Source organism: Arachis duranensis, chromosome 3, assembly GCF_000817695.3.
Source record: "Arachis duranensis cultivar V14167 chromosome 3, aradu.V14167.gnm2.J7QH, whole genome shotgun sequence".
NCBI lineage: Eukaryota > Viridiplantae > Streptophyta > Magnoliopsida > Fabales > Fabaceae > Arachis > Arachis duranensis.
The window spans coordinates 132,681,926-132,701,401 of NC_029774.3; the positions used below are offsets into that span (position 1 = coordinate 132,681,926).

The window sequence follows — 19,476 nt, forward strand, 5'->3', positions numbered from 1 at the left end:
ACTGGGTCTTCAGTAGAGCCATGTTCACCAGCATTGCTTCAATCATCGTCACAGCAACAACAATATTATAATAATAATAATTTGCATAGCCCTGGGACTAGTCTTTCCATGAAAAGATCGCTGCAGAGGTTTCTCCAAAAGAGAAAGAACCGCCTTCAGGAAGCATCCCCCTACCATCACTAGCTACAACCAAAACTATATAAGTTAATTAATTAGAGATATTTCAAAATTTTGGTTGCTTAATTAATTAGCTTTGTGCCTTCTATATATAGACAATCAATGGTTTGTAAATTATGTAGCTTAGCATTTCTAGATCAGCCTTTCTTCTCATGCCATATGTTATTTGGTTTCTTCATTAATAATATTATTTTATTAGCTTCTTTTTTAACCATAATTTGTTGATGATTAACCACTACATATACTAAATACACCTACCTCATTATCTTACCCGCCAATAAATAATAATAATAATAATAATAATAATTTGACATACCAATTATATATATCCACGTTTCAATAATTGATCTGGTAACTCTGTATTTGAATATCTCACAAAAATAATAATGGATATATCATATATCACGGATAATTAATATAAAAATGATGAGACTTGATTTATTCATATGATTAGTAAAATAACAATTCATTATTATAGAAGCTGTTTTTGACTTGGAAGCTAAATCAGGTGATTGATGGTGTTATTCTTCTCAAGTTACGTGATTCTATCTGAGACAAAATTAAATGAGACCGAAAAAATTACTCTATACAAGTTTAAGTGGAGGAACTGGTCCCAACAACTATATATATATATATACCTAATCCATCTTCAGCGCATAAAAGCAGTACAGTATGTTTTTCTTTTTATCAACAATTAAGAATTGAACCCACGCCAAGTAGCTAGTCCACATTCAATTCATCACGCAATATATGTTAGCCGCCGCCCACTCCAAAGTTGGCAAAGCTGTTTTGGCTAAAACAATCTCTAGTTAATCACCGATTATTATTGATGTCATGAAATCAATTCTTCAAAATAATTATATTTTTAATAAATTTTCTTATGTAATATAAAGGCATCTTTTGAATTTGCATAAAGTTTTTATATAAATTTTCTAAAGATCAAACTCTAAACTTTTCCGTTATAAAAATTCTAATATTATGTATATTATAGAGTTATTTCTCTCAAAAAATTTAAACTAATAAGAAAAGAGAAATAATTAGTTATATTTCTAATATGTTTGAATTAAATTTGACATTATTGATATTCATCTTTATGCCCTAAATATTATATAAAAACAAAAAAATGAATATATAATAGAGTCCCGTTATTATTATGTCCTTAATTATAATTACATGATGATATTTTTGAAATGAAGAATGTCATATAAATTGTTTAATCAAATAACCACCCTTATTCTCTTGTTTAATTTGTGCGTTATACTCTTTTGAAATTAGAGGGAAATCATTGTCACCATCAACTTTATAGTATTTTAAGCACTCAAAAAGGATGATTCCTATTTAGCATTATAAGATTCTTGTGATCACTAATTTCCTTCCCTAGCTTCTCGTCTCTTAATACCCCTACAAGACTAAAGGAAAAATTGGTCCATTATGGGAAGCATAAATATGCCATATTCATTAGTACGGGAAATGGTTTGAAAATTTGATAAGAGATAGGCCACCAATTAGAATCTATATATATGTACATTCATAGCTTTATCATATCTGGGGAGTACTGCACCAGCATATGTTAGATGTACCTGAATTAAATCCATGATTGATAAGGCCTCAAAAGATATTCTCTACACGCTTCACGAGTTACCAAAGTGACCTAACTTTCAATTATTGTACTTCTATATGACCTTGAATTAAAGTTCTTTAACTATTGTCGGTTTAAAATTAAACAATGAATACTCCACTAAAAAATCTTGTTAATAAGTGTCTCAAAAACATTAGTTAAGAATACTAAACAAAGAGAGATTTTCATTGAAAATAAATATTTATTTTCAAATTCTTTTATACAGTTAATATATTGAAAAAATAAAAACCTTTTTTCTTTTTAGTCTTCTTAATCGATATCCAAATCCATATTAAGAATGCTCCTGTGTCTGAAACATTTACACGAGAGTGATGAAACACAGCATTAGATACTCCCCGGAAATTGCAGAAACATTTTGTATATACATAATTTTGCTTTGGGAAATGATAGTGTGGCACGTCTTTAATGTAGGCGTGGCTCACGTTGGAATAGTATAGCTAGGACCATGTTACGATTTGGTATGAAAAGAAGTGTCTGAATTTAGTTTTGGCTTAGCTATTGAATTTAGTTTATAATAACTTAATTAAGTTGAAGATACAAGGAAGGTGGAGTTGTCGTGTCAAATATGTGTGGGTTTCCTCTTTCCTGGAACGTGTGTAGTGTAGCACCACCTTCCCAAGATTTCCTCCACTTGTGTATTATTATTTACGAGAACCTTCCTTTGGTGATCAAACAGATCAGAAATTTCTCTGAATTACTACTATCCAAGTTAGTGATTGGAGATAGATGGTGTTTGTTCCAAATTAAATGTGACCAAAATATACATATACAAGTCTCCCCAAAGGCCAAAGCCGAACGAAATGTGTATCCATTCCCTCTCCTATTCTACTTTTATGATTATAATTAGGCTCCTAACAACAAATTAAATCCAAGTAAAACGGCGTAAAAAAGGAGCTAATTCTCAGAATCACCAACATAGATATGCAAACTGTAAGAACATTAACTAGTACCGTAGATACTGATTAGCTAAACTCCCTATATTATTTTGGATTTAGATCCTCTAAAGTTTGAAGTTTACTTTAAAGTGTAAAGTGTAATCTCTCACCATATATTTCATTGGGATCAAGAGAAAATATGAGAAAGAAATCATTTAAGGATGAGAAATCACACTTTAATTTCTAAAGTGAAAATTCAAAATTTAGAAGATTCAAATTCATTTATTTTGATACAAAAGAAAGTTAGATATAAATTTACCTGACAACAAAAAATTGCTTCTCTTACGTACTAAACCATCCTTAGTTGTTAGTAAGGCTTGCCCATCAATCATAATGAGTTGGTCTTATAAAGTTATAATGGGTTGGTATTAATTAATAGACTCGGAAATATTTTTTCAACAATCAATTTTTCGTATATTGTGTCACTCAGTAAATACGTTTGAATTTTGGTGTAACTTTTTTTATTGAGTTAGGTGTTTAATTTATTTAACACTTATTTTTGGTTGTACAACTAACACAAACTCGTAAAAGAGTTAAACACCAACATGAGCATTAACTAAGAACAGAGTAAAAACAAACAATGAGGGATACATGGGCGCAAAATTAACTTCAGCTTTTGCTAATCAAGGAAGAACAAACTTATTATTTTATTGCCAATCATGCTTCGGAGCATACCAAATTCCAACACCACCAAGTGCAAGGAAACAAGCCTGGTTATTATTAGAAATTTATTCAATACATACAGTGGATCATAAAGTAGCAGTCACTCATGGATGGCTTATTTTTAACACAAGGGGTTGTTTATTGAAGCAGGGAATAAAGGAAAAAGTTCATTCCAAAGTTCCTACCATTATCAGGTTTAACTAGCACCACCCGGTGGTGAAACAGAGCTGGAATCCTGTGTCAACTCATAGCCTCGGAACAACTCTTGGGCGATCCCACTCTGTCATGACATGGTCGCGTGTTATCTCCTTGAGCGAACGGCAACCACTCAGCGCCATGGTTAGTTCAAACTCATCTCGAAGCATCTGAAGTGCTTTTCTTATGCCAGCCTCACCATCAGCAGCCAAAGAGAACACCACAGGCCTTCCAATCTGAAAATTGAAGTCAAAGCCAAGGCAATGGCAGCAATATGAAGCTGGCTCAATTTTAGATCACCTACCTAGGCTATCTATAATCAAACACTACTTGTAACCAATTAGCTTAGACAATATTTTATGAGAAAAAAATGGGAGATCAGAGGAAAGCATGCATCCATTGGTCACATATACTTACGAATACACCGGATGCTCCAAGAGCAAGTGCTTTAAAAACATCTGTCCCTCGGCGGACTCCACCATCCAGAAAAACAGGAATTTTTCCTTGTGCAGCTTTCACAACCTGTTATTAAAGGCAAACAACCAAAACCTTATGAAGAAAAATAATCTTGGTCTCTGATGCACCTTTAAACTTTGCATGCACTATACATGATTAAGCAAAGTTAAATAAGGCATGGGCTAGACTTCTATTCTACAACCAAGAATAATAACAAGATATGTCACAAAGTGATTTATTTCAATTTCAATTAATGTGAAACTTTCCTAAAATGATAAGGATAATGCAATACCTCTTCCAAAGCCATAATAGTTGCAGGGACATAGTCAAGTTGGCGTGCTCCATGATTGGAAACAATGATCCCAGCAGCTCCACTTTGTATAGCTATCCTTGCTACATTATTCACATTCAAGATTGAGAAAACAATCCAAACAAAGAGAATATGAATGAGAGAGCATTAGAATGTATCTGTTTGATATGCTTACTATCTTCGGCAGTGAGTACACCCTTCACAAGAATTGGCAATGAGGTGATTGTTTGAAGCCACTTCACATCCTGTAGCAAGGTTTAACTTGGTATCACTTTCACATTCAACATCCAAAATTAGGAAAGGCATATATGTAAAAATATTGATATCACCTTCCAGTTGAGAGACCGATCAACCTGGCCCGCAACATATGCAGCTAGACCGGAGTCGCTAGTCTGCAAGGACAGTGAGGTGATCTCGAAACAGTAATAGTTAGATGATCATCAGTGGAAAGAAGCATTTGATTTCAAAAATTAGTGTCACACACCTTATCTAGCTTTCCAAGGTTTAATCCTTCAAAATTCTTCAGTGTTAGGTGTGATGGTAAAGTAAATCTGTATGCAACACCATCAAACAACCACGTAACATATTTATATAAGATTCATCCACTCAACCATGAACAAAAACTTTCTTAAATTTTCATAAAAGAATGTTCACATTAAAATTCTTAAATGCTTGCAAACCTGTTCTTGATATCAGCCTCCCTTCGACCAAGAAGGGGAGTGTCCACAGTCAGGGCAATGGCCTTGAAACCAGCCCTTTCAGCTCTTCTCACAAGCTGTATAACAATATTTCTGTCTTTATACACCTAAGAGAAAAACAGCATGAAAACGGTTTAATTTATAATATTTTGTTATTAACAAGGAAGAATGGAAGAAATTATTGCAGCCTCCAAGGCTATTTAGTGAAAGGAAAGAAAATTCCTTGTGAAACTAATAATATCATTTCCTGTAAAAGAATCACAGCCATATGAAACAAAGTGTAATAAATTTCCTGTGACAATATGCAAGACTCAATCCGTAGTGCCAAAACATATAATGCATTATCAGAAGTGCAGCAAAATTAAAAAAACAAAAAAAAAACAAAAAGAGAGAGAGAGAGAGAAGGAAACAACTGTAATCAAAAGAATTTGTTTCACCTAAAGTGCTTGGACATGTTCTTGTATTTCAATGGGAAACTTGTAACTCTGATTATCACCTAAAAGGGAATCACGAAGCAAAGGAATCAGGGAAATGTATACCCACATAGAGTTGGAAAAAACGTATGCCGGGTCCTGTTGAAGCAACCTCCTCAACACTGGAAGTAGCCCATGAGGATAGAGTCTGTGGATAAAAAAACATGAAAATTAATTTACCTGAAAAGTAAGGGGTACAAAAGATTTCATGAAGGTAACTAGGAATGCACCAATTTATAGTAGAATCAAATAATCTATAACATATTACATAGAAAACAAATATAGTTCTTGTTCAGTTGTTTGGGAACGAAATTCAGAACAAATATGATGGAACACAAACCATGATTGTGCCAGCTGCTGCTGAAGCTCTAGCGGTAGCATATTCTCCTGCACAAGAGTTGCATGGATTGTTTGAAATAAGATTTTTCTATTTTTCTTTTTCTCAATATCAGTAACATATAAACTTCAATTTAAAAGATTAAGAGTCAGAATTATGACATACCGTCAGGGTGAGCCATCTTTTGCATGGCAGTAGGGGCAACCATGATAGGCATTGATATTTTGAAACCCAATACTGTTGTTGTCAAGTCGATCTCGCTTACATCAATCAGAATACGTGGTCGGAACCTGTTTCAAGTAAACCAAATGGACTTTGTGAAAAAGGCTTCTGCAATAAAACAAATGTTTAAAGATGTCTAAGAACAATGCATTACAAAATCCTTGAGAAAGCATTTCGGTTCTCTTTCAAGGACCATTGATCCTCTGCCCCTGATGCATAGTATTCATAAATCATCTTGGGCAGTTTCTCCTTTGCAATTGCCTCGAACTCGGTAACATTAGTTATCTCCATTGTACTAGGCATCACTTCTGATTTCTGAAATTAGATAAACACAAAGGTTAAATTACATGAATTCATATAAAATCAAATGCATTCCAAATCCATACATCGCATGCAAACTATACAATTACAATCTGGATAGAGACCTAGCAACATGCAATCATGAGAAAATCAAAACAAAATAGTTATTTCTGGTTCCCCTCAATTATCCACCATTATGGAATCCGTCTTTAATAAAAAAGTTCCGAGTCCATGTCAATTTCAACATGCATCAGCCCCACCACCACATGCAAAGCAGGATATTCTAAACTTTTCATGAGTATTTTGCACAACAGGACCAGATAAATTTAAAGAAACCCATGATGGAAAACAACCTAAAAGATTAAAAACCCCAACTTTTCTAATCAAAACCTCAATAACACCCTAAACCATAAACTGTGATCAGCAGATAAAAAGCTGAAGTGTGAATTAAGACTTGAAAAGGAAATTGATCATGTCAATTCTAACTATTCAATACAAGAGTATGATCAAGTATATCTAGAACTGCAAATATTAGTAAGCGAACCATGAAATTAGGCAGAATGATACGGAGAGCTGAAAAGGAAGAACAAACCTTTGATATATGAAGTGAGAAAGCGGAATGAGATGGGGGCAATTGGAAGAGGAGGGAAAGATGATATATGAGGAGAGAAAAGTGTGTTGAGTTGAGTCACGAGAGCGTGTAAGAGTATGTAAATGGAGACAATTGAGAAAACGGCGGTGAATTGAAATAATAACAAAGGTAATGTGTGTAGTGACAAAAGGGTAAGTATCTTTCTTGACTCACATGTCATGAGATGTTATCAAATGAAAGAAAACAGTCAATTGTCCATTATTTAATGAAGTTGAGTTATCAGACGAATACGTGTCACGGAAATCTGAGCTTTCCTCTACAGTTCCCAGGTCCCACTTCCCACTCTGCTACTATCCATTTACCAGCTAGGTAGATGATACGAAGTTTGGTACATAAATATATAACTAAATATTTATATTAAAAGTTGAAAACTCAGGTGAAGTCGACTTTACGTATATTTAATGTTTGAGAGTCGTTCGATGAAAATTTAGTCAAATCATCTAATGACTCTCACATATCAACTTCAAGTAAAGTTGACTTCACCTGAATTTTCACCATATTAAAATAAGTTGTATTTTTAAATATTTGATGTATATATTTTATGGTAAAATCTCATTTAAATTAATTAAATAATATTATTTAAATTAAAAATATTGACTAAAAACTAAAAATTTAAAAAATAAGTAACATTTCTCACTTATTTTTATTTAAAATTGTTAATTAAGAATCTTCAATTTTAATTATCAACTTAAAAAAAATAACTGTATATAAATTTTCACCATATTTTATATCATATAAAACACAAAATTAATAATAGTCTAGCAAATAAGAATTATGCTAAATGAATTTGAAAATATCATGTTTGATTCTTCGCTATAATCATTTTGGACTCAAATTAATTAGTTTGATCAACTCATCAAAGTATCAGAATCACTAAAATATATTAAAGAAAAATTCTCGGAGACTAATAATTTTTAATATATTTTATTATTATTTAATCAGTATAAATATTAAACTACTTTTAATAAATAATTTTTATTAATTTATATATGTAAACTTTAAAAAATAAGTATAAATTCTATTAATTTATGTATATAAATTTTAATAAATATAAATACAATTTATATATTTTAATATATAAAAATCTTATAAATACAAATATAAATTATTATTGACTAATTAAAAATAATAATATTTATTGATCATGTAATATTACTTTATATTAAATATATGTCTAAATATATAAATAAACACATGTATGTAAAATAAATTTTAAAATAAATGGAAGTTACAAAACTAAATCCCTAATTGTATTATGTAAGTCTTAAAATAAACCATTGTGTATCTCTTTAAAGCCCCTATATAATATATAAGTTTTCAATATTTGATAAGTATCTTTGAAAAATTTTCTAAGAGGATATTCGGGGCGGAATAATTCATCTAAATTGTTGGTATGTTAAATTAAATTAGGGTAAGGTCTACATTATTACTTAATTTTTTGTTTTGGTAAAGTAATGGGGCCTAAGCCCAACACAAAAAGAAAGGAAACTAACTAACTTGACTAGTGGGTCTACATTATTACATAATTAATTCATACTAATATCTTTTCCTGGGCTTAGGCCCCGTTTACCGCACCAAAAAAAAATTCGTACTCCTATGGTAGCACAAATTTAGAGAAATTCTCTTATGAATTTTGACTTGCATTTACTTGTTTTTTTTTTTATCTTGGGTATGAAAACAGGCCAAGGCCCATTTATACTGGCTGTACGTTGAAACACTGAAAGAGGAGTGCCAGTTAAAAATGATATGATATAACCAACTTGGGTTGGTCGAGTGGTCAGCTCACTCGTCCGCTTAAGCAAGTGTTGGGAATTCGAACCTCACCTTGTACATGCAGCAACTCATTGGTCAGTGGCAGATCTTTAAATGGAGCTCAGATCTACGACGGATTAGTCCTTAACCTGTCGGGTTAGCGCATACCATTTGGGTAAACCAAAAAAAATGATATGATCTAACCAACTTAGGTTGGTCGAATGGCCAACTCACTTATCCGCTTAAACAAGTGTCGGGGATTCGAATCCCGCCTTGTGCATGCAGCAACCTATTGGCCAGCGATAAACCCTTAAATGGAGCTTAGATCCGCGACGAATTAGTCCTTGACCTGTCGGGTTGGGGGATACCGTAGGCAACAAAAAAAAATGATATGATCTTATACGAGCTTAGGCCCAAACATTAGAATGGATCAGCCCAATTCTTCATGAAGGGAGTCCATCAGAAGAAATGAGGAGAGACCAAGAGACAAAAAAAAAGGGGGAGGGGAGGGGTAACAGGGTAGTAACTACCTAACTAATTAAGTTTTGCTGAATGGAATTGGAAAATACGGTGATGTTTGGGAGTGATGGTAGTGCTCCAAGCGCAAGAGATAGAGAGAGTGTTGTGGCGGTCCACAACGGTGTCGCATCTCCGACAAGTACACTCGCTCCTTCTGAAATCGTGCCTCCTCCGCCACCCTTTTCTGGTTTCCGTCTTCATCTCCTGCGCGTCCTCCATCTCCCTCCCTTACGCCCATTTCTTCTTCCGCGCCCTCCCCGCCACTCCCCCACTCTTCACCTTCAACCTCCTCATTAGGGCCTTCTCTCAAACCACCCCTTTCCACTCCCTCACCCTCTTTCGCCACCTGCACCAAACTCCCCCCTTTTCCCCTGACAACTTCACTTTCCCTCCCCTTCTCACTGCATGCGGTCGCGCTTCCTCCCTTCCCCTTGGCGGTTCCATCCATTCTTTGATCCTCAAGATGGGTTTCACCTGTGATCCATATATCAACAACACCCTTTTCAAGATGTATGCTGACTGCGGCGCACTGGGGCTCGCCCGGAAGGTGTTCGATGAAATGCCTGTTAGAGATGTTGTGTCTTGGAGCTCTATGATTTCTACGTGTGTTTCTCGGGGATTTCCTTGCCATGCAATGGCTGCGTTTTTCCAGATGGGGATGGAGAATGTGAAGCCTAACTCCGTTACTTTGGTGAGCTTGCTTTCTGCTTGCACCAAAATGCTCAACCTTGGTGCTGGAGCATCAATTCATTCTTACATTGTGAGGAATCAAGTGGAATTGGATGTTGGTTTGGGCACGGCTTTGTTTGAGATGTACGCGAAGTGTGGGCAGATTGACAAAGCCCTCCAGGTTTTCGATTCAATGCATGAGAAGAACCTCCAGTCTTGCACAATTATGATATCTGCTCTTGCAAATCATGGCCGCCAAAAGGATGCTATTTCGCTGTTCTCCCGGATGGAAGATATGGGGTTGCAGCCAGATAGTTTGTCTTTTTCTGCAATTCTTTCTGCTTGCGGCCACATGGGACTTGTTTCTGAGGGTAAAATGTATTTTGATAGGATGGTGAGAATGTATAGCATAAAGCCAACTGTTGAGCATTATGGATGCATGGTTGACTTGCTGGGAAGAGCTGGCTTGATTGAGGAAGCTCATGATATGATCAAGAACATGCCAATGGAGCCGAATGCTGTCATATTAAGGAGTTTTCTAGGTGCTTGCAGGAATCTTGGGTGGGTTCCTAGTTTGGATGGAAAGCTTTTGTCTAAATTGGAGTCTGAATTGGGAGCAAACTATGTGCTTACTGCCAGTATTTTTTCCACCTGTTCTTCCTGGAAGGATGCCAATGACTTGAGGTTAGCCATGAAACACAGAGGTTTGAAGAAGACTCCTGGTTGTAGTTGGGTGGAGGTGCAAAATTGATTTCCAATATATTTTGAGAAGAGGCTAAGTTTTGATCCAGAGAAGCTTTTGTTTACCAAACATATTTGTACATTCTTTCTTGTCTCGTTGCATTATTGATTGCAATCAAATGTACACAAACACTGACTCTTACAGATGCTAGGAGATAGGAACACGGGAAAATGAAAATACAGATGAATTTTACTGAGGTTTCAACTCTTACTCCATTTGGGATTATGGTTGATCTTTCAAGTGCCTTCTTCATGCTTAAGGAAAAAGTTTTGGCATATTCAGAGAAAAAATGGGAAGCAATGCCGGCGAAGTTCTCTGACCTTAATGCCATTTTCCAAAAATACCTGAAGTCACAGAGAGTAACATGGGGTATCCGCATCGTGAGTAACTAGTAAGTCTTCACAGTAAAGAAGGACCCTTGACTTTTGATATCCGAATCTCCAATTTGTTTTAAAATGTGTATTATTTAATATTTATTGTCATGCACCTTTTATGATGAGGTGGAACTACAGTTTAATTTATGTGCTCCTGTATCCTGGTTTATGGACTTCCAAAAATGCCACATATTATTTGCCTGCATTATCCCCCTTTGCTTTTTATATAATGGGGAGATTTGCTTTTTTTTCATTTTAGCAGGCAATTTCCTTTTCAATTGTTATTTATTGTCTTACTCCTAGTGATTCGTGCGTCCTTGTATATAATAAGATAAAGTTGATTGGCTTATATGGGCTTATGGCGAAGGCTATTATTGACTCCAATAACTCCATCATTCTGCAAACCATGCACACCGCCACTCTGGTATGCGGTTACCCTTACGGAAAAAATCTCCTCTCTACTTTTATCCAGATCAAATACCCTTCTTGACTAGTTGAACATCCCATGGTTCTGACATTCGTATTCTTGTATTCACTGAGGTAACTTTATTAGTTATTACATATACTTGCTGCATTGTATTCACTGTCTAAGGTAGTTTTATTAAACTTTTTGACATACTTACCATGTTACTGTTTGATTTTTTTTTTTAAGTGACATCCACACATAATTAAAATTTGAAAAATACTATTTACATATCAAATATTCTTGACTTTCATATAAAAATAATATTGTCATTAATTAAGTGTATATTTAAATTATTTTTTAATTAATAAAACAAAAAAATTATCTTTAATTGTTATAAAAAATACTGATGTCAAAATATTGTTTATTATAGAAGGGGTGTCAATAACGAGATTGTAAAAATTTCTAGTCCTGTGCATTTTACAATTTTCACAGTTAAATCAAGGGTTAAAATTAAATAGTGAAGCTCCTGATTTGTGTATATCACGTCAAATAGTAAACGGCCCATATTAACCGGATATAGAATTAACGATCACATATTCACGTGCCTTCACATGGGGGTGCAAATGGATTGACTATTACCTAATCATGTACCCCATAGATTAAAATGTGATAAAAAGTTAAAACCCATGACAGGATCAGAGATTCTCCTGGATTTTTGAGCCCCTTTATCCATGTATATAAACTTGTTTTTTATCTGATTATTATTAACATAATGCTTCTTTCAGGAACCCCAGACGAAGAAAAGAAAAACGTATTAGCACCCCAACATTGTTTCTGTTGATGATGTTTTAATATATAGTTAATACCAAGATGCATTAATGTACTGAACTAAAAAACAAATGGACAGCTGGCCTTGTACCTGGTGATCTTTTGCCTTTGGAAAAATATTTGTCTAATAACTATTTTTTATCTACTTGCTTGAAATTTATCTCTTGAGCAAAAGTATTATGGTTTCCACTATAGTTGGGTCCCAACATTCCATTCTAGACGAGAAATGATAAATTTTAAGGACCAAATGTTAAATGGCCACAAAAAATGTCATTTTATATATATTTTTTACTTTGTACTTGTTCACACCCCAGTGCTCCACACTCAGAGAGTCAACATAAACACTGTCTCCAACTAGTGATTCCCACTTCCATGGCTTATTCAGTGAACAGATCAAGTTCAGGTTTCAGCTTCTCAGAGCATTGGCTCATAGTAGTAGCAAGTGCTGTGATTTGTGGATTCTTGGGGTACATAGTGTATGATGCAGTGATGGCTACTGCATCAGAGTTGCTGCAACGCTTGCTGGTAATTTCTCCGTTGCTCTTAATCATCGTTGTTCACTGGCTCTCCACTGGCAGCCAGTTAAGCTTCCCCATGCCAGGATCTGAGCCAGGTGCCATCCACAGAGCTGGTGGTTCCCCTTGGGGTGTTGCCTTTGTGCTACTGCTTCTTTTCTTCCTTATTTCCTACCAACCTTCCCTGCATGGCTTTATTGCTTAGATTTTTATGCTGTAATTATGTTGCATGTCATGGGGCTTGCTTATTACTTGTATTCTAGTGCTTAATATGCCCACTTCAGCTTCTTATACCTCATAGTGAAGCTGTTTCTAATGAATGAATCTTTGAGGAAAAAAACAAACTTGTGTTGCTTATCTTCTTCAACTGTGAAATATTGGGTCTTGTACTATTTACCTTGCAACCAAATTTTGAACATGTGTCTCTTCTTTTCCGCCTGATAAAATTTCCATGCCGTGCTGTCAAACACAAACACCAAAATCAACAGTATTATCTGTTTGAGTTCATGTATAACATATCATCTTTCTTAGTTGCAAATAAAACTACTAAATGATGAGGAAGAAAGCACGGGTTAGATAACTAATAAATAAACATTATTAGCCGCTAATTGACTCGTTGGCAACGATATATGGAAAGTGTGCAAGATCTGAGCCATCGGAAAAACATAAATCTTTTCTTTTACATCTTGCATGGTCTGAATTTAATCTTTCACCTGCATTCTGATCCGACTCTTTTCTTCCCTGTTTTGCTATTATTGGGAGTTAATACATACCGTAAAACTTCAATTAATAATGGAAGCAAAAGTATAGTATATTATATACTTCTATACTCTGTCAGCTCACGTAGAATCAAATTGATTAGTTAAAAGCTAGTAACTCAGTAAAATGCACAACATTTTCAATCCCAATAATAAGTTCGAATCATACTTAGGCTCATCATTTAATTTGAAGTTGGATTGTAAAAAGCATTTTAATAAAATTTAGGATAAATTGCTGAATTGATCCTCTACATTTGTGTAATTCTGTTTTGGTCTTTAAAGTTTAAATTGTCTTATTTGAATTTAAAAAAGTTTTATTTAACTTCAATATAGTCTCACTCGTAAGGTCAAAGTTCAATAATTAATGAAATGTCTTACATGACAGTAATACAAGAATAAAGTCGATAATTTGGAGAATAAGTACGAGTTCTAGAGGCACTAAATCAACCGTGGATACATCAATACATTTATTTATAATTTTTTTTAGTTCTATAGAAAATATATTGATGCATCCACGGTTGATTTTGTGCCTCTAGAAGTTGTATTTATTCTCCAAATTATCGAGCTTGTTCTTGTACTGCTGTCATTTAAAACATTTCATTACTTATTTAACTTTGACATCACGGTGAGACTATATTGAAGCTAAATGAATTTTTTTTATTCAAAGATGACACTTTAAACCTTAAGACTATGTTTGGTTGAAAGGAAAGAAATAGAGATGAAAGAAAGGAAAGGAAAAAAAATAAAAAATTGAGTAGATTTTTATTTTCTTTAGATATGTTTGGATGAAAGGAAAATAAGAAGGAAAAAAATGGTATAAAAAGACAAGTTTATCCTTATATTATAAAATATATTGAAAAAAGTAAAGGAGTAATATTAAAAGTATAGAGAGAAAATTAGTTTTCTCACCATTTTCTCTCCATTGTTGGAGGGAAAAAAAAAACTGGTGGCTCCATCAATATTTTTTCATCCATTTTCTTTCCTCTCTCATTTCTCTCCTCAACCAAACAAGGGAAAATAACTATTTTCCTTCTAATTTCTTTCCCTTCCTTTTCTTTCCTCTCATTTTCACCTCAAACAAACACACTATAAGAACCAAAACAGGATTACAATCAAACGTAGGGACCAATTTTATTTTAGAAAAATATTACCTAACTAATATTTGACCAGTAATAATTTGTACTTATAATTATAGGAGTTGTACATACAAGAAATATATAAATTAATAAAATTTATTTAGTATTAATTTAATATTTATACGGATCAAAAATACTAAAAAATGAATGGCCTAAAAGAGTTGCTCTTTATTTTATATAAAGTAACTAAGCACGTGCAAGCTGCGTATGGAATGTGCAGATTAGAAAGCATTGCTAACAGAAATACAGCAAAGTAGACTTGATGCGCATTATTTTGAAAATTGCTGAAGAGATGGTATTATCCTCAGACGGGCTCTTTAATTCATGGAGCAAGATTTGAGCTCGATTCAAAACTTTCCTTTGAACTCATGTTAGTTAGAGGAGTGTTAGGGCAATAATTTTTGTGTTTTGTAACCATTAATTGATTATTAATAGTGTTTTTAATAGTATGAGATTAAATTTAATAGTGTAAGATTATTCAATTTTCTTTTAATGGTTAAATATTGGTCAATTTTTTAAAAAATTGTTGACTCCAAGACTTTCCTGTTAGTTATTGGGGTCATTATTACAAGTGGTTTATCATAGCTTGTGTCCTGTTGTAATATTATTATTTATAGGATAGAAATTGGACCACTCAAATTTAACCCAACGAGGGGGTCGATGCCAACCAAACCCTATGTAATGGACCAGTCTCTGATAAAAAGAGAGAAGAGAGTGGGATAGAGTAATTATGTGAGTTCTAATATAATTAGAATTTTACACTCTGGTCAAATAAATAAATAAAAATATGATTTACTAATGTATTCTGTACACAAGCATTTTGTATTAAGTAGGTGTACAAAAAAGATTGCACCCAAAAAATATAATATAGTTCTCATTTAGCTTGATCATTATATTTGTGGTTAATTTTATGATATAATATAATGTAATAACTAAATTCAAATAAATTAGGGTTCATTTTAAATTTTTGTTTGGTCCATATGCTTCATTGCTAGTGAGTGTGAAGATTTTGTGAGCTGCCGGTAAAGATTGTTAATTTGCTATAAGATTCTCAGATTCTGTGAGCGTCTGAACCCGCCAAAACAAGGGTGGTTGTGGCATCAGCATGCTCATTAATGTCAGAACCAACCGACACTCCTGCTACTCTTCCTAAAAGGCTGCCTTAGAAAACAACACTCGGGGACAGCCCTTGAAAATTGTGATACAGATCTTTCTTTCAAATAAGAGTTACTTATCAACATGAATGATGAGATGAGAGGCTAATTTTTCTAAGTATACTGGCGAACTAATGTTTTAGTAGATTTTAATAGTTGATTTTAATTATATATTGTTCGATTGTTCACTGGGATGGATAGTCGATTGTATAGATAGACGTGAGCAATGAGGATCAGGACCAGGATGCGAATTTGACATAGGAAAGTGAAGTCACGATTGTCGGTAAGTTACAAGTGGGACTATTTGTAAGGGCACTTCGATACTAAAATAAATGTCCGTATAAGTCGATTACTTAAGATAAAAAGATGACGTACTTTGAAAAAGGGATAAATCTCTCTCCTTTTATACTTTGTACTTAGATAGACTTTTTGTTTGAATCTATTCATCTAAAAGTTTCTGCCAGTTATCCAATTTTTTAAGAGATGTAATAATGTGGGAGTCACTTTATCTCGTACCAGTTGAGAACCCGTTGAATCGGTGATCCGCTGAATGAACCTCCGACCCTTATTGGTCTGGGAGAACATATATATTATTGTTTTAGCGTTTGAGAATCATCCAGATATTACGAGACGTCTATCATACAAGTAATTCATCGAGAGTATATTGTAAGAGAAAATATTTTTTGTTCACAAAAGTACAATCTGCAGAAGATGTATTGTCAATAACAAAAGACATATTATAAAAAAAAATTATTCATAAAAATACAATTTACGAAACAGTATTGTCAATTTGCGGAAGAGTAATGTTAGGGGGCCAGCAATATTTGTGATTGGTAGCCATCAACTAGTCATCAATGATGATTTGATGGTGTGAGATTTCATCCAATGACTCACCTTTTTCTGCTAGTTACATGCTGGCTAAAATATAATAAAATTGCTGGCCCCTAGACTTTTCGTTTGCCGAAAGCTTATCTGTTCTCCAATGTCAAAATAAAAAATCGGAGATGAAAGGCCAAATGTGAATCTTTATTTTACTTTTCTTTTTTTTTTCTTTTATTGGAGCCCTATTATTGAATCCACTGAGGAGTAAGGAGGTACCACTGGGCATTGCTATTAATGCCACTTTATATTATATATATGAAATAGCTTTTCCATGCATGTTTCCAAATACATATATCTATATATATATATATATAGTAAATCATGATATATGGAATTAACTTGTATTAATGTTAAGAGAAATTCTTAAAGTGCTTAACTACTAATGTCACTTATATTGTTCTTATTACGAGCTAAGTCACACCTTAATAAGTCATATTCTCATTAGTTGTGACTATGTCTGTATGTACTACTTAACTAAAGCTTTTGAATTTCATTAATCTAAATAAAAGCTGAGAGAACAGGTAACCAAACCAAATTCAAACCCAAAGTAAATAGGATGACACGAAGATCCCCCTGTAACAATGATGGACACGAACTTATGATGTTGTTATACCAAGATGGCTTTATCCCTGAAGGGTTTTCAACCGGTCCAGCAGCAAAAGAATTTGCAGTCCTAGGCACCATGGTGAAACAAGAGGGGATTCCCAAGTATGAAGAGAAGTTTTTCTTCCTATTTGGTTGATCATCATCATCACTTGTGCATAGCTCATTGTTTCCTCTCACATCCAACCTCTTACCAAGCTTTGTGATGAAGTATTCAGGAAGCTCTAGAACCCCACTTAGATTATTGTAGCTTATATTCAATTGATCTAAGTTTGGGAGTAACCCCAAAACTTTAGGAACTGGCCCACTGAGTCTGTTGTTACCTAAGGAAATAGCTGTAAGATTCTTCAATGAAAAAAAGATGTTTGGTAAAGGACCATTCAATTCACACCCTGACAAGCTCAATGATTTGAGCTTATTAAGCTTCCCTATGAACAGTGGTACCCTTTCTTTAATGGGGTTGTTATCAATGATTAAATACTCCAAAACCTCCATACCTGACAAAGTTTCAGGAATAGGCCCTTCAATGAAATTATGACTCAGATCAAGCAACACTAACCTCTTGAGATTTCCCAAATCATGAGGAATGTTCCCAACAAGCATGTTAGAGTGCAAATCCATCTTCTGAAGGAGTTGAAGTTGTCCTATAGAATGAGGAATAGCCCCTTCAATTGAATTCCAACTCAGGTCCAAAATGGTCATCTTCTTCAGTTTTCCAATTTCCATGGGGATTGAACCATTCAAGTTGTTGTAACTAAGGTCAAGTTGTTCAAGACAAACCAAACCACCAAGCTTGCTTGGGATGTTACCTTGTAAGCTGTTCTGTGACAAACTCAGGACCCTAAGAGAACCAACATCTCCCAAACTCGTAGGTATCTCACCAGAAAGAGATGGATTGTTTTCCAAAGCAAGGTTTTCCAATGAAGAGAAAGTACCAAAGAGTGTGTTTGGTAGAGTGATCACTTGTGAAGAAGCAACAAAACAGTTGAAGAGTGAAAGGGTTTTGAGATAATTGAGTTTAAGCAAGGATTGTGATAGGTAAGCGGATTTTTTGCAAGGTGGTGAAAGTATATCAGGACCAACATGAATCTTTGTGACATGAAAGATTGGTGGGTCAGTGGTGGATACTTCACACTCAAGACCAGGCCATGGGGTATCTGTGCATGGCTGTGGATGTGCCTGGGCCCATTCAGGATCTTCCAGAAGACCACTCATCACTTCAAACAATGCCAATAATTCATCTTCTTCCATTGGTGCTACCATGCGCTGTCCCTTGTTGTTTTGTGTGTTGCTTCTTCGAATTCCCTCTGATGTCATTATTTCACCAGCAAACACAAGGAACAAAACAAGAGCTAGAGACGTAGAAGAACCCATTTGTGGCTGCTCCACTATTAGAACCTGCTCATAGGGTCTTCTAAATTCAAATGACTCATTGCTAAAATTGTGTATTGTTTGGAGGTAACTGATCTCAATGAATGGCGAGGTTTCAGTTTCACTTTTTCTATATGGAGTTTATGGCAGAGGAGAAGGATGTAAAGGTAAACTCCAGATATTTATTTTGGAAAGACATGAGATAAATATTGTGACTTTGTTTTTCATTGAATTTAGATCCTCTAAAGTTTAAATTTTATTTTAGAGAATAAAATATAATCTTTTATCGTTGAATAATTTTTCTTTTATATTTACTATTGATCCCACCCATCTATAAAATAAATAATAAAAAATCACATTTTACTTTTTAAAGTAAAATTTAAACTTTAAAAAATCTAAATCCTTCTTCGTGATATTTCATGTTACAACTCACATACCAATCAATTATCAGCGTACAAAAATTAGCATTTTATATTGACAGCCAGCAAATATTATTATTTTAGATTATGTTACGTATACATCAAAATCAGCCATCAAAATTAATCATTAAATCACACATATATTTATACATAAATATATTGACGATTAATTTTGATATACAAATAATATTTTTATATTATTTTTCATCAGTATTTAATCGATAATAACTTATATTTGTATTTATAAATATTTTATATACAAAAATATATAATTTAAATTTACATTTATTA

The 19,476-nt window shown here is 33.9% G+C and overlaps 3 protein-coding genes and 1 pseudogene across 3 annotated transcripts; 2 read left to right on the plus strand and 2 right to left on the minus strand.

The window, feature by feature from the left end:
• The window catches only part of LOC107482017 (protein TIFY 5A-like), an 809-nt pseudogene extending 421 nt beyond the window's left edge, over positions 1 to 388 (plus strand).
• A 2,977-nt stretch (positions 389 to 3,365) lies between these two features.
• On the minus strand, positions 3,366 to 7,192 carry LOC107482016 (glycolate oxidase 1). The gene is made up of 12 exons (XM_016102391.3): positions 6,998 to 7,192; positions 6,260 to 6,420; positions 6,049 to 6,173; positions 5,887 to 5,933; positions 5,617 to 5,694; positions 5,056 to 5,180; positions 4,860 to 4,926; positions 4,705 to 4,767; positions 4,551 to 4,620; positions 4,358 to 4,458; positions 4,027 to 4,131; positions 3,366 to 3,845 (listed from the first exon to the last, which is right to left on the minus strand). Exons 2-12 carry the CDS (start codon positions 6,406 to 6,408, stop codon positions 3,660 to 3,662), a joined length of 1,116 nt encoding a protein of 371 aa, XP_015957877.1. The 5' UTR covers positions 6,409 to 6,420; positions 6,998 to 7,192; the 3' UTR covers positions 3,366 to 3,659.
• A 2,146-nt stretch (positions 7,193 to 9,338) lies between these two features.
• Positions 9,339 to 13,282, plus strand: LOC107481931 (pentatricopeptide repeat-containing protein At5g66520). Its single transcript, XM_016102288.3, has 2 exons — positions 9,339 to 11,130; positions 11,445 to 13,282. Exon 1 carries the CDS (start codon positions 9,396 to 9,398, stop codon positions 10,746 to 10,748), a length of 1,353 nt encoding a protein of 450 aa, XP_015957774.3. The 5' UTR covers positions 9,339 to 9,395; the 3' UTR covers positions 10,749 to 11,130; positions 11,445 to 13,282.
• A 3,821-nt stretch (positions 13,283 to 17,103) lies between these two features.
• Positions 17,104 to 18,904, minus strand: LOC107482015 (receptor like protein 29-like). The gene has a single exon (XM_052259578.1). The coding sequence runs from the start codon at positions 18,767 to 18,769 to the stop codon at positions 17,291 to 17,293; it is 1,479 nt and encodes a 492-aa protein (XP_052115538.1). The 5' UTR covers positions 18,770 to 18,904; the 3' UTR covers positions 17,104 to 17,290.
• Positions 18,905 to 19,476: the final 572 nt, after the last annotated feature.

Bases quoted from the DNA above. Each gene is read 5' to 3' on its own strand.
- LOC107482016 (XM_016102391.3), bottom strand. From the start codon at position 6,408: ATGCCTAGTACAATGGAGATAACTAATGTTACCGAGTTCGAGGCAATT. The intron at 6,174-6,259 runs GTAATGCATTGT...TACTTGAAACAG, and splicing joins AATGCTTTCTCAAGGATTTT to GTTCCGACCACGTATTCTGA. The intron at 5,695-5,886 runs GTTTGTGTTCCA...TTTTATCCACAG, and splicing joins CAGCAGCTGGCACAATCATG to ACTCTATCCTCATGGGCTAC.
- LOC107481931 (XM_016102288.3), top strand. From the start codon at position 9,396: ATGGTAGTGCTCCAAGCGCAAGAGATAGAGAGAGTGTTGTGGCGGTCC.
- LOC107482015 (XM_052259578.1), bottom strand. From the start codon at position 18,769: ATGGGTTCTTCTACGTCTCTAGCTCTTGTTTTGTTCCTTGTGTTTGCT.